The sequence below is a fragment of the Scylla paramamosain genome, chromosome 8, assembly GCF_035594125.1.
Source record: "Scylla paramamosain isolate STU-SP2022 chromosome 8, ASM3559412v1, whole genome shotgun sequence".
NCBI classification, from domain to species: domain Eukaryota; kingdom Metazoa; phylum Arthropoda; class Malacostraca; order Decapoda; family Portunidae; genus Scylla; species Scylla paramamosain.
The window spans coordinates 15,852,040-15,864,548 of record NC_087158.1 but is presented as its reverse complement, the minus strand read 5'-3'; the positions used below and the strand labels follow the sequence as shown (position 1 = coordinate 15,864,548).

The window sequence follows — 12,509 nt, the reverse complement described above, 5'->3', positions numbered from 1 at the left end:
TAATGTGGTTTTACTATATTTGTATGTATTTGTTTATCAGCGCATGTGTTTCTCCCATGTTAAGTTGATAAACAATAATTCTTGCTACGATAATGTCCACCTAATTTTAACCACCGGAAAATATCATGAGTGGAAATGTAATATTGCTCTCTAATCTGTGTGGCTTCATTTGTTTGTTTATCGGTTTGTGTGTCCGCCTCAGGTTGGTTCAACGTACACAGCATTTCCTCCTCACATGATAAGCTCTGTCTTGTTTAAATCAGAGTGAAAATACGAGGGAAATTCCTATCAGCTCCTTAATTACCATGTATATGTTTCCCCTTGTTTTCCATATATGTGTTTCCTATGCTATGTGATTCCTCCCACGAAACCTTCTCCTCCCATGATAAACCCCACTCTAAGTCAACCTAACCTAACCAAATCCTAAGTCAACCTAGCCTAACCTAACCTAACCTAACAACCCAACCCAACTTAATCCAACCGAACCCGTACAGGGACTGCTAGGTGTAGGCCTGATGGCTTCTTGCAGCTTCCTTATTCTCCCAAGTTCTTATGTAACCCATCCTAAAAACCCAACGAAAAAAAACAACCCAAGCCATCCTAACGTAACCAGAAAACATTACGAAAGAGACCAGGAAGCAAACTGTAACGTAAAAGACCCGCTTATTTCCTTACGTCCTCGTGTTGTTATGTTCCTTGACCCACGCAATAAGCAATAGTGAGTCTCGAGAAGCGGAGATGACGGGAGAAGCAGGCAGGTGTTGCAATAATTGTATCTTACCTCTCCCCCTTTACCTGCCTCACCTTTATGACGAGTTCAACAGGTAGTGAGGGATGCCGAGGGGATGCTGAGGAGAGGGAGTATAGGGAGAAGAGAGGAGGGGAGAGGGAGGGTGTATGCAACTGGTGGCAAGGGATTGGAAAGATAAAAGGAAGGGATGTTGTTAAAAGAGAGAAAGAGAGAGAGAGAGAGAGAAAAAAGAGAGAGAGAGAGAGAGAGAGAGAGAGAGAGAGAGAGAGAGAGAGAGAGAGAGAGAGAGAGAAACAACTACACAGACATCCACCCTGCCAGCCATCCAGCCATCTAACCATCCATCATCCATCCATTCAGACAGACAGACAGACAGACAAACAAGAAAAATAATGTTTGGGAAGTAAGCGAAGGATATAAAGAAAGACAGGTGAGAGAGAGAGAGAGAGAGAGAGAGAGAGAGAGAGAGAGAGAGAGAGAGAGAGAGAGAGAGAGGTATGACAGGTGCAAACGAAGCGACACACACCTTTAGGGGAGCCAGCCGTGCCCCGCCCCCACAGGTGTCCCGCGCCGAGGTGAGGGTCACTTTATTAGTTAGAGGGGAGGGGCGGGAGAGAGTGTGCGTAGAGGATGGGGGGAGGGGGAGAAGAAAGGGAAAAAGAAAGGGAAGGAGAGGGAAGGGGAAAAATGGGAAAGATAGAAGGAATAGAAGGGAGAAAAAGAGAAGGAAAGAGAAGGGAAAGGAAGTGGAGAAGAAAGAAGAAGGAAGGGAAAAGGGAGATAGGAGATAGCGAGTAGAGTGAGAGGAACGGGAGAAGAGAAGGGAAAGAGGGAAGGGAAAGGTGTAAGAAAAGGGGAAGCAGAGGAAGGGGAGGTACAGTTAGAGCAAAAATCTTTTGCGAAGGTAGACGAAAAAGGGGAGAGAGTGTGTAGAGAAAGGGGAAAGGGAGGAAGAGACTAAAGGAGACAGAAGGAAAGGGGAAAAGGAGGAGGGAAGGGAAGAAAGAGTGAAAAAGAGGGAAGGAAAGAAGAGAAGAAACGGGGAAAGGAGAGGGAAGGAGAACTGATGAAAGGCGAAAGGAAAGGGAGAAAAATAGAAAAGAAAAAAAAGAAGAAAAGAAGGAAGGGGAAGGAAAGTGAAGGAAACTAGAAAAAAGGAGAAGAGAGAGGGAGAGGAAGGCACAGCGAGAGGGGAAAGCTTGTGAGAGGGGAGAGGATGTGAGGAAGGAAAGATAGAGAATAGATTGTTGGAAAAGGGAGAAGAAAGAGGAGGGTGAGGCGGGAGCTGGCGAGATAAAAGGGAGAGGGGAGGGAATTTCATATCGAGTGAGGGGAAGGGAAGGGAAAGGGTATCAGAGAGAGAGAGAGAGAGAGAGAGAGAGAGAGAGAGAGAGAGAGAGAGAGAGAGAGAAAGGGAAGGACACAAAGGAAAAAATATAAGAGTAGAATAAGGATCAGAATTACTTAATGTTCCTCCTCCTCCTCCTCGTCCTCCTCCTCCTCTTGGCCACGTGACAGTAGACACACAGAGGAGGAGGAAGAGAAGAGGTGGTCACAGGTGGTCTTCCTTTACCTGTAGATAATTAACAGCGTCACGTGGTTGTTAAGGCCACATCTGGACACCACCACCACCACCACACCACTGCAACCACCTGGTGTTCTCTTCATTACCTGTGCTTTGTTTCCGCTGATTCTGGTGGTGGTGGCGGCAGCGGTGGTGCTGGTGGTAACAATGGTTCTTCTTCTCTCTCTCTCTCTCTCTCTCTCTCTCAGCTTCAGATCAGCTCACGGTGCTTCACTTTCCCTCTCTCTCCCTGTCTCGATCTGTCTCCGTCGTGTGGCTTCATTGTCTCGTCTCCTCCGCTTTGATGTTTCATTTAGGGTGTTTCCTGCACGTCCTTCACGACCTCTGGCGGCGCGGCGCGAAATCTGATGTAGAAGGATTTGTGCTCTCTCTCTCTCTCTCTCTCTCTCTCTCTCTCTCTCTCTCTCTCTCTCTCTCTCTCTCTGATAGGGTAATTAATCACAGCATACAAAATACGTCACAACACTTTTTATTCTTGCACAGACAGATAACAAAACATTGATACTGATACGGCGCCGCCAGACACACACGTCGGCGGGGTAGGGCGGGGTTGGTGGAAGAAGGGTGAGGTGGAAAAGAAATAGGAGGAAGAGGAGGAGGAAGAGGACAAGGGTTCAGTTCAGTTCAGTGTATCAGGATCTTATATAATGGGAAGGTATGTTTCTCAGGTGTGATGGGGGCAGGAATGGGAGGATCTGAGAGGCTTAGATGTGTTACGGAGAGGCTTGGTGTCATGGGGTGGGGCGGGGATGGGAGGGACAGGGCGGGGCGGGGCTTGGGGGGAGTGGGAGCAGGCGGCACAGTGATACCAATGGACTAGGCAACATCTTATATGGAATGGTGATCTTATTTATTTATTTCTACATATTTTCTCTCACTCCTTGGTTTCGTTTCCTTCCTTCCTCCCTCCAACTCTCCCTCTTCCTGTTCTCCTCCTTTACTTGTCTTCCTACCTATCTCTCTCTCTGTCTCTCTCTCCCTTCCTCATTTTTCCAATACCTATCCCCGTCTCTTCATTCTCTTCTCCCATTTCCTTTCTCTCCGTCCTCCCACTCTCCTCTTCGTATTCTCCATCTCCTCTACCTAATCAAATCTCCCATTCCTCCTTTTCCCATTACCTGTCTTCCTCCATTTTCTTCACCCATGCTGCCTCCCATCCTACCTTCTTCCCTCCTCTTCTTTTTTCTCTTCATACTTTTTATCTTCTCTCCCTCCATTCCTTTTCTACCCTGCGCCCTTTTCATCCTTCACCTAATCTCTCCCTTTCCTTCCCTTTCATCTTCCTTCCTTCCCTCATCCTCCTTCCCTTCTCCAGGTGAATTAGGTAAAGAGGAAGACCTGACCTCGTTACCCAGCCGGTCACGTGACGGGGAAGTCTGAGAGGTTACGTAAGGTTGCCGTGACGAGGGAAAAGTTGAGCTATAGAAAGACTTTACTCGTATATAGTTCAGGGAGAGAAAGTTTGAGCTCCCTGATGTAATTGAAAGTAGAACGCCTCTCTCTCTCTCTCTCTCTCTCTCTCTCTCTCTCTCTCTCTCTCTCTCTCTCTCTCTCTCTCTCTCTCTCTCTCTCTCTCTCTCTCTCTCTCTCTCTCTTCAGTTGTAAAGTAAGAGTTGGAATTGAAAAGGAATGTTATTAAAAAGTATGTGTGTGTGTGTGTGTGTGTGTGTGTGTGTGTGTGTCTGTGTGTGTGTGTGTGTGTGTGTGTGCTAAAGGGAAACTCATTCTTTTCAGTGGTGGTAGATTGGTGAGGTAATAAAACGTTTCTTGGGTGATGGAAAAAAAAATAAAACTCCCCAAAAAGAAAAGAAAGAATGTAAGAAGCTTCAGAAAAGGAAAATGTTTCTCCCTGAAAAGAAAAAAAGCATGGGAAGTTTCAAAAAAGGAAAGTTTCTCTCTTTAAAAAAAGAAAAGAAAAAAAAGAGTATGAGAAGTTTAAGAAAAGGAAAGTTTGTCTCAGTTCCAAGATACAGTTGTAACTTGGAGGCGTAATTACTGTAGTATTTCTCTTTTCTCCAGATGTGAATTACTAATCTGAGGAAAGATTATGAAATACAACTGCGAAAAAAAAAAAAAAAAAAGAAAAGGGATAAAAATGTAAATTTGTAATTAAGAAAAGTAATTTCATTTGGTTACTGAGATGAAGGTGTAATTCAATACGTTTTTTTTTTATATATATATATATATATATATATATATATATATATATATATATATATTTTTGTATATATATAAAAGAAATATAGCAGATAGACGAAAGGCTACGGAATACAGTCAGGACGAAAAAATAAAAAAAAAATAAAATAAAAAATAAAAAAGATAATTCAGTGAGAGTCAACGAAAGCAGTGAACGAAAAGTAAAGCCCTTTGATCTTTCTGACAGGTGCGTACGCTGTTGTAATTTCATATATTTTCTTTATTTTCATTTTGTACAACAGGAAGAGAGGAGACTAGCGAAACAGAAAAAAAGGAAAAGTACTCATAAAGAAAGAGAGTGCAAAGAAAATCCAAAAAAAAGACATGTATATTATATGCATTTGGGAGCAGGAAAAAAAAAAAAACAGTAAAGAAAGAGCACAAAAAAAGTCATAGAAAGGGAAGTTCCGTGTAGTTTCCTTGATGCCTTTACTCGCTCGTCTCTTGAAGGAGCCTCCTGTTTGAAGAGGAAGGTGAAAGAGGAAGAAGCGGAGAGGAAAGAGGCTGAGTGTTATGGACTCTGAAAGAAATGAAGGAGTGAAGAGTGAGATGGACAGATGAGAGAGCAGGATGAGGTAGTGTTTGTATGAGTATGAGGATGAGTGTGAGTCAGTTAGTTCATTAAGGCCATGATAAATCTTAAGGTATTCTGAGGTTAACCCTTTCACTTCGATACGAGACAATTCACACCACAAGAAGTAATGAATGAAAATTATTTGTGAGCATCTACATGGAAGGAGATGAAAGAGAATAGATTTTGCATTCTTTTTTTTTTTTTTATCAGTTTAAAGACCAGAGGTGTCTTTAGAACAAGTAAAGGTGTCTCAGAGTGATTAGCTATGAAGGAAAGATGTGAGCCAGACAGCAGTCAAAGGTTTAATTAAGTTTGCCAGTGAAAGAGGTGGAATGAAGGATGGGGGGCAGAGTTCCAAGAGATGAGGATTACGTAGTGTTTCCGCAGTAAGGCACCAGGGATAAGGATGGGGGTAAGTAGATGAAATAGTAAGGCTGAAGTGATTAGCGGTAAGGATGAGGGGAGGTACATGAAATAGTAAGAATGATAGTAGTAGCGATAGTAGGATAAGGGAAAGCAGATGAAGTAGTAAAGACAAAGGCAGTAAAGGTGCAAGGATGAGAATAAGTAGATGAGGTAATAAGGATGAGGATAAGTAGATAAGAAGATGTAATAAAGAAAGACCAAAATTGAATGGAGATTAGAATGAAGCGTTTGTTAAGCAAGACAGCAAGGATAAGGGAAAGGGTAAGTAGATGACGTAGTAAGGATAAACAAACGTAATGAGGAAAGAGATGGAGTGAATAGAGATTAAGGTGAGAAAATCTTTGTTAAGTATGAAAGCAAGGATAACTAAAGGATAGGAAAAATAACAATAAAAACAAGAATAAGGATAAGGGTGCAGGTAACGAAAGAGATTAAGATAAGAAAAAGTAGGTTAAGAATAAAAAGAGGGTAAAGATAAGGATGGAGGGAATAAAAGCAATATCCAAGAGAGACAGTAACCTTGAGAGTCGCGGCAGAGACCAGCAAGAAGTAACACCAAGGGAGGCTGCGATAAATTGAGAAGCCAGTGGAAGAAGGAAAGCTGAGGGGAGCTGATGGCACGAATACGCGTAGCCTTTGACTGTGCCATTCAGAGTGTGGCTTGAAACACTCGCGAGGGACACACCGCGTACGGGCGAGTGAGCCAGGTTGAATGTGTGCAGAGGGGAAGAGAGGAAGGAATCAGATGTCAAAGGGAAGGAAGTGTTTTTAAGGTTTAGAATTTAAAAGTAAGACTTTTTTTGAAGGACACGTAAGTTAGGAGTATTTAATGGAGATGGGAAGCTGTTGAGTGTTATAGAATGTGTTGTTTTCTAGATATTGTGTTTGGAGCGACTTGTGTTCAGAAAGATTAGTTTAGGATAAGTTTTAACGTGTGAAATTAAGTGTTAGGATTCCTCTAGAAGGACAAGCAGCTTAAGAGATAAGGATGGTTGTTGATTGTTATAGAAAAGTGTGTTGTTTCTCAGTTATGGAAAAATGTGTTGTTTCCCAGAATCTTACGTTTACAGGAACTTTACCTCAAAAAGACTAGGTGATTTAGGAAAAGTTTAAAAACGTAGTTTAGTGTTGGGATTGTTTTTGGAGTACAGACAGCTCTGGAATGTTAGAGAAGAGAGTATTGGCCTCCACAAGTTTGTACTTGCAGAAAGCTTGTAGAGAAATCTGATTTCAAAAAGACCAGATTACGTAGAAAGATTTGTTTTTAGATGTGAAACTTACTGTTAGTTTTGTTTTGTTTCTTTTCTTTTTCTTCCTTTTTTTTCACATAAAGACAACTCGGAAGTGTTGTAGAAGAGTGTGTTGTGTATCTTCAGTGCTAGAGGACATAAAGTTACAAGATAAGAATATAAGTAAAGGAAAGACAGGTCGAGAATATCCATTAGAGGTGAGAGGCACTGCTGAGTTACAGAATAGTGACAGAGAAAATATTAAGTCTCTTATTTTATATCTATTGTAGACAACCAGGTTCTCTCTCTCTCTCTCTCTCTCTCTCTCTCTCTCTCTCTCTCTCTCTCTCTCTCTCTCTCTCTCTCTCTCTCTCTCTCTCTCTCTCTTAACCATCTTTAAAAGGCTTTGCTTTTCTTGCTGTGAGGATTAGTTCGTGTCACTGTCCATGCACTGTCAGGATTTTTGTCTCACTCTCCCTCACAGCCTTTGCCTCCCTCCCTCCCTCCCTCCACCGCACGGAGAGGGAGGAAGGTGCGGAAACTCGTCTGAAAAAAGTCCACCCGGATAGAATGACAGGTGACAAGTGACAGGTGAGGAAACGTGTATATTGTCACATGTCAGAGTGTCACCCTCGCGGCGACGCATGGGAGGAGAGGGGAGGCGAGGGGGAGGGCACGGCATGGAGGAGCTTGTGTGGTCTTTTCTCTTTCTTTATACAGTGCCTCGTTTCACCTGTCGAGCCGTGATGATAATATGACAACAATTACTACCTCATCTTCACTATATGAAAAGATCGTCATGAGTTTTTTGCCTCTACGACTAAGCTCAGATTTAAAAGGAATAATTGGTTATCAAGTCGAGTGGTAAAGGAGTGATACAGACTCAGTAATCAAGTTTGTTAGTGCTGAGTCAATGGGGAGCTCTTAAAAGATTATGCAAATTAATGTATGGATGGGGATGATAGGTGGAAATAGGTAGGTATGTTTTTATAAAGGAACTACCACGTGTAGGCCTGGTGGCTTCTTGCAGCTTCCCTTATTTTCTTATCTTCCTATGTTCTCGTGAATTTTTAACCTCCCATTCTTCCTAAGCGTTGTTCAGCCCAGTGTCGCCTAACTTTCACAGCGCCGGACACTTTTAACCCACACAGGCCAACGCCACTTTTCGCTCTCCTTTTCGCTGCCGCTCTCACTCCTGTACCTATTTTTTTTTTCCTTCTTTTTCCTTTCCTTCGTGTTGCTCATTAGTTGCCAGTTACCCGATGATCGTACATTACTACCTGCTGATTGAATTACCGGTGGTGTATATCCTTATTACAGAACTTTATTTTAGTTTTATACTACACACGAGTCTTAAAGAGAGAGAACCATTTACTGATTAAGAGAGAGAGAGAGAGAGAGAGAGAGAGAGAGAGAGAGAGAGAGAGAGAGAAAGTAGAAAAGTTACCTGGGTCTCAATTACCTGGATGGGCGTTCCTTGTTCCCTCCATCAGCCCTCTCTCCCCACACAGACACGCCCCACCCCTCACGCCCGTCCTCTTCCCACGCCCTAATAGCATCGTCCTCTCTGCGGCGTTGTTTTTGTCTCATCATACATAATTAACGCGTCCCTCATCCTTTTCCCCTCATTCACTTTAGCATCTCTCCCTCTCTCCCTCCTTCTTCCCCCTCATTCCTCCCTTCTTACTCCCTTTCCCTCTCTGCTGTCTCCTCTCTAGTCTTCTCTCCTTCCCTTTCCTTCACCTCCTATCCCTTTTCTCATTTTTTTCCCTCTCACTATTCCATCGTTTCTCTGCTTCCGCTCTCCTGCCCTCTTTCTTTCCCTTTCTTTCCCATTTCATCTCTTCCCCCTTATTTTTTTTCCTCTCACTTTTGCATTCTCTCTTCTTCCCCTCTTCTCTCCACCTTCTCCACCCTTTCCATCCTGTCCTTTCCCCCTCATTTTGTCTCTTTATCATTTCATTGTATTCCTCCTTTCCATCTTCTGGCTTCCTTCTTCCCTCTTTTCTCCCTTTCCTTCTCTCCCGCCCTTGTATCCTCACCTCTTCCCTCCCTATCGTTTCCCCTCTCTTAGGCATTCTTCTCTTACCTCGTTTTATTTCATTTGCACAATTTTTCCTACTCCTACCTCCTCCTTTTTTGTCCTCTTCCTTCACCACCACTATTTCCAGCTCCTCCTCCTCCTCCTCCTCCTCCTCCTCCTCCTCCTCCTCCTTCTCCTCCTCCTCATCCCTTCGTCACCAAGCTCAACGAATCCAGTTTTCATTAACGACAAAAAAAGAAAGAAAACTCCTCGCCTGGAAATCCTCAGGCTATCAAAGAGAGAGAGAGAGAGAGAGAGAGAGAGAGAGAGAGAGAGAGAGAGAGAGAGAGAGAGAGAGAGAGAGAGAGATTTAATATAGCTCACCGCCCCCCACCACCACCACCACGGCTCAATCAGGTGGAAGGAGCGGCGCCACTTAACCTGCAGAGAGCAAATAACTTGACAAGACTCCCCCAAGAAGGACATCAGGTGTGCGCAGGTTCCCAGACTCAGTGAGGGAAAAGCAACTTAATTATGAAGCGTGTGTGGTGAATTATTTCGCACCTGCAGGAGGAGGAGGAGAAGGAAGAGAGGTAGGAAGAGGGTGGGAGGAGGAGGAGGAGGAGGTGAGGTAGAAGGAAGTTTTTGGGGATTTTTTCGTGTTTTTTTTTTATTTTTATCCTTTTTAGAGACAGAACTTACACTGAATGGAAACATTTTCTTATATAACAAAGTTTATGGCTATGAAACTTTCTTTACACGAATATATAGAGACTGGGCTGGGCATTAAGAGAGAGAGAGAGAGAGAGAGAGAGAGAGAGAGAGAGAGAGAGAGAGAGAGAGAGAGAGAGAGAGAGAGAGAGAGAGAGAGAGAAATGTGTGTGCTTGCAGGTATGCTAAGAGAGAAGAAAACTCCCTCTAATGCCGACAAACATTTTCTTATCTTACTATTACTAAGATAAAGAAAGAAAGAAAGAAGGAAAGAAAGAAAGAAAGAAAGAAGAAAAGGAAATAACAATGAATACTACTACAGACACCCCTATAAAGAAAGAAGAAAACGAAACAATAGAAAACGAAGTCAGCACGAGGAACACAAGGCAGGGGAGGAGGTACCAAGAGACGCCTTCAGGTTACACGCTTTCCGCCAGCACGCCACTTCCGTCCACCTCTCGCTTCTTCTTCTTCTGGGTGTGCTTGGTCGCCACGCCGCCGCTCTCCGGGTCCAGCACCACCTCGTGTCGGTGGCGCGAGCGGGAGCGTGAGCGGGACCTGCGCTGCCTGGAGGAGGGGAGCGAGGCCGCCTCATGTTTGTCCCCAGCAGGATGACGATGATGGCCGCGTAGAACACCACGATCACCTGACGGGGGACGAGGGAGGAGGGTTAGTCAGGAAGGTTAGGTTAAGTTAGTTAGGAGGGATGGTAGAACTTAGGAGGTTGTTTCTAATAAGCTACACTAATAACATGCAGGAGGATAAGGCCCGTATTTTGAAACGCTTTGTTCTCACATCATGACTGTTATCAAAGACCACAGAGATGATTAGCCGGGTTCTCAAGAATGATACAGAAACCTTGTCAATCTATCACTAGAACCGTAAAAACACTCTTAAAATCCACGTATACTTAACCTAGATTCTTTCCAAGACTGTTTCGTCTATAGGTAATGCAGAAATTATGTCAATCTGTCACTAGGACCCGTGTAACTTCATCTAAAGCCTTTTGAAGGTAGTCGAGCTATAAACACACCCTTAGATAACCGTGTCACTTCACCTATATTCTAGTGATTAAAATTCTGAAAGTACTCGGGCTGCAAAATCACCCTTAGAAACCTGCGCCACTTCATCTAGAGCCTATTGAAAACGGAGGAGATACGAGAAAGAAGTATCTCATAATATAAAACCGTAAAAGCACTTAAAAACCCGTGTAACTTCATCTAGAGCCTTTTAAAAGTGGTCTATCTGTATAAACTCCTACAGAAACCCGTGTAACTTCATCTTGAGCCTTTTGAAAGTGGTCTACCAGTATAAACTTCTAGAGAAACCCGTGTCACTTCATCTAGAGTCTTTTCAAGGTAGTCAAGTTGCAGCGGAGAAGCGTTTCAGAATACAAAGCTGAAGGTGAAAGGAACACGCGTACACTCACTGCCACAAAGACAGCTGCCTCGGCGGAAATCTCGGTGGCTGTGGGAGCGGAGGGCGCGTCCTGCAGCTGGGCCAGGAAGGAAGGGCCAGACTCCCCCTTCGCCTTACTGGAGCTCCTCAGGCCCCCAGCCAGCACGCACCCCAGCCTGCGAAAGGAGAGTCGTGAGTGGGGGTGGAGAGAGGCGTGGGAAGACTGTTATTGTATGGAAAGGGAATGTTAGGTTAGGTTATGGCTAGGGATATTAAATGGGTGCAGTCTCTCTCTCTCTCTCTCTCTCTCTCTCTCTCTCTCTCTCTCTCTCTCTCTCTCTCTCTCTCTCTCTCTCTCTCTCTCTCTCTCTCTGTCATGTATATATTTATTTTTTTTGCGATTGAAAGCAAAGCGACGCCACGAAAGCCAAATTAAATCATATGGTTGCTAATGTTATAGAGAGCATTCATTGTTATTGCTGTCACTAGTGTGGTGTTTGTAGTGGTGGCGAGTATCATCCTCATTAAAGTCGTCATTGCCATCACCACCACCACCACCACCACCATCACCACCGCCGCCGGCACCACCACCACCACCACCACCACCACCGCGGCAACCAGTGGCGGCGCTCATAAAGGTTAATTAATGAGCGGCCTTTGATTTCAACTGGATTTTTTTACTCACTGGAGGAAGGGAGCGGAGTGTGTGTGTGTGAGTGTGTGTGTGTGTGTGTTAAAAGGGGAGCAAGAAGGTAGTGGTGCCTAATAACACACTGAGAATAGTAGTAGTAGTAGTAGTGGTAGTAGTAGTAGTAGTAGTAGTAGTGGTGGTGGTGGTGGTGGTGGTGGTGGTAGGACTTTCACTGCAGGAATACTCGTACACACAGAGGAAGGAGCACCGAGGCCTTTCATTACTTCCTCATTAGTCGCCCTTTTATGATGAGCTGGGAGCGCGGCGGCTGTGTTCCTCCAAAGCAGCCCAGCCAGGAGTGTGTGCTGGATGATAATGGCAATAATGATAATAATAATGATAATAATAATAATAATAATAATAATAATAATAATAATAATAATAATAATAATAGCACCAGCAGCAGCAATATCCTGACCAACAAGATTTCTCTGTGTGTGTGTGTGTGTGTGTGTGTGTGTGTGTGTGTGTGTGTGTGTGTGTGTGTATGTGTATGTGTGTGTGCGCGCGAGTAGTTAAGAATGAGAGTGCGTGCGCTCGTGCGTGTACGTAATTTCTTTTCTCATCAGGATTTTCCAGAACGTATATATGCTGTGTGTGTGTGTGTGTGTGTGTGTGTGTGTGTGTGTGTGTGTGTGTGTGTGTGTGTGTGTGTGTGTGTGTGTGTCACAAGGGCCTAAGCCACATTTTTCCTTTGAAGTTCCACGATATTCATGTGGTGCGTGTCTTTTTGTCATTTTCTTTGGGGAATTAAATATTTGTGGGTGGCGGCGTGTTTGGGTGAAGCGTTTGATTGTTTTTGAGCGAGCAGCGGTGGAATGTGCCTGGAATGTTTGTTATTGGTTGGAATGTTTGTAGCGGTGTTTGTGGCGGTGTTCTGTTACTTATTTTGAACTTGTTTTTAGTTTGTGGCGCTATTATTGTT

The 12,509-nt window shown here is 43.9% G+C and overlaps 1 protein-coding gene and 1 long non-coding RNA gene across 4 annotated transcripts in view; one reads left to right on the top strand and one right to left on the bottom strand.

The window, feature by feature from the left end:
* The window catches only part of LOC135102860 (uncharacterized), a 195,846-nt gene that overhangs the window by 122,536 nt on the left and 60,801 nt on the right, over positions 1 to 12,509 (top strand). The gene's annotated exons all lie outside the window — the stretch shown is intronic.
* LOC135102859 (uncharacterized) overlaps positions 4,551 to 12,509 on the bottom strand; it is a 64,306-nt gene continuing 56,347 nt past the window's right edge. Inside the window, exons 3-4 of the mRNA XM_064008451.1 lie at positions 10,925 to 11,069; positions 4,551 to 10,141 (exon numbers count right to left, since the gene is read on the bottom strand). Of these exons, the coding sequence (XP_063864521.1) occupies positions 9,863 to 10,141; positions 10,925 to 11,069 (424 nt within the window). The 3' untranslated portion in view covers positions 4,551 to 9,862. The remainder of the gene's footprint in view (positions 10,142 to 10,924; positions 11,070 to 12,509) is intronic.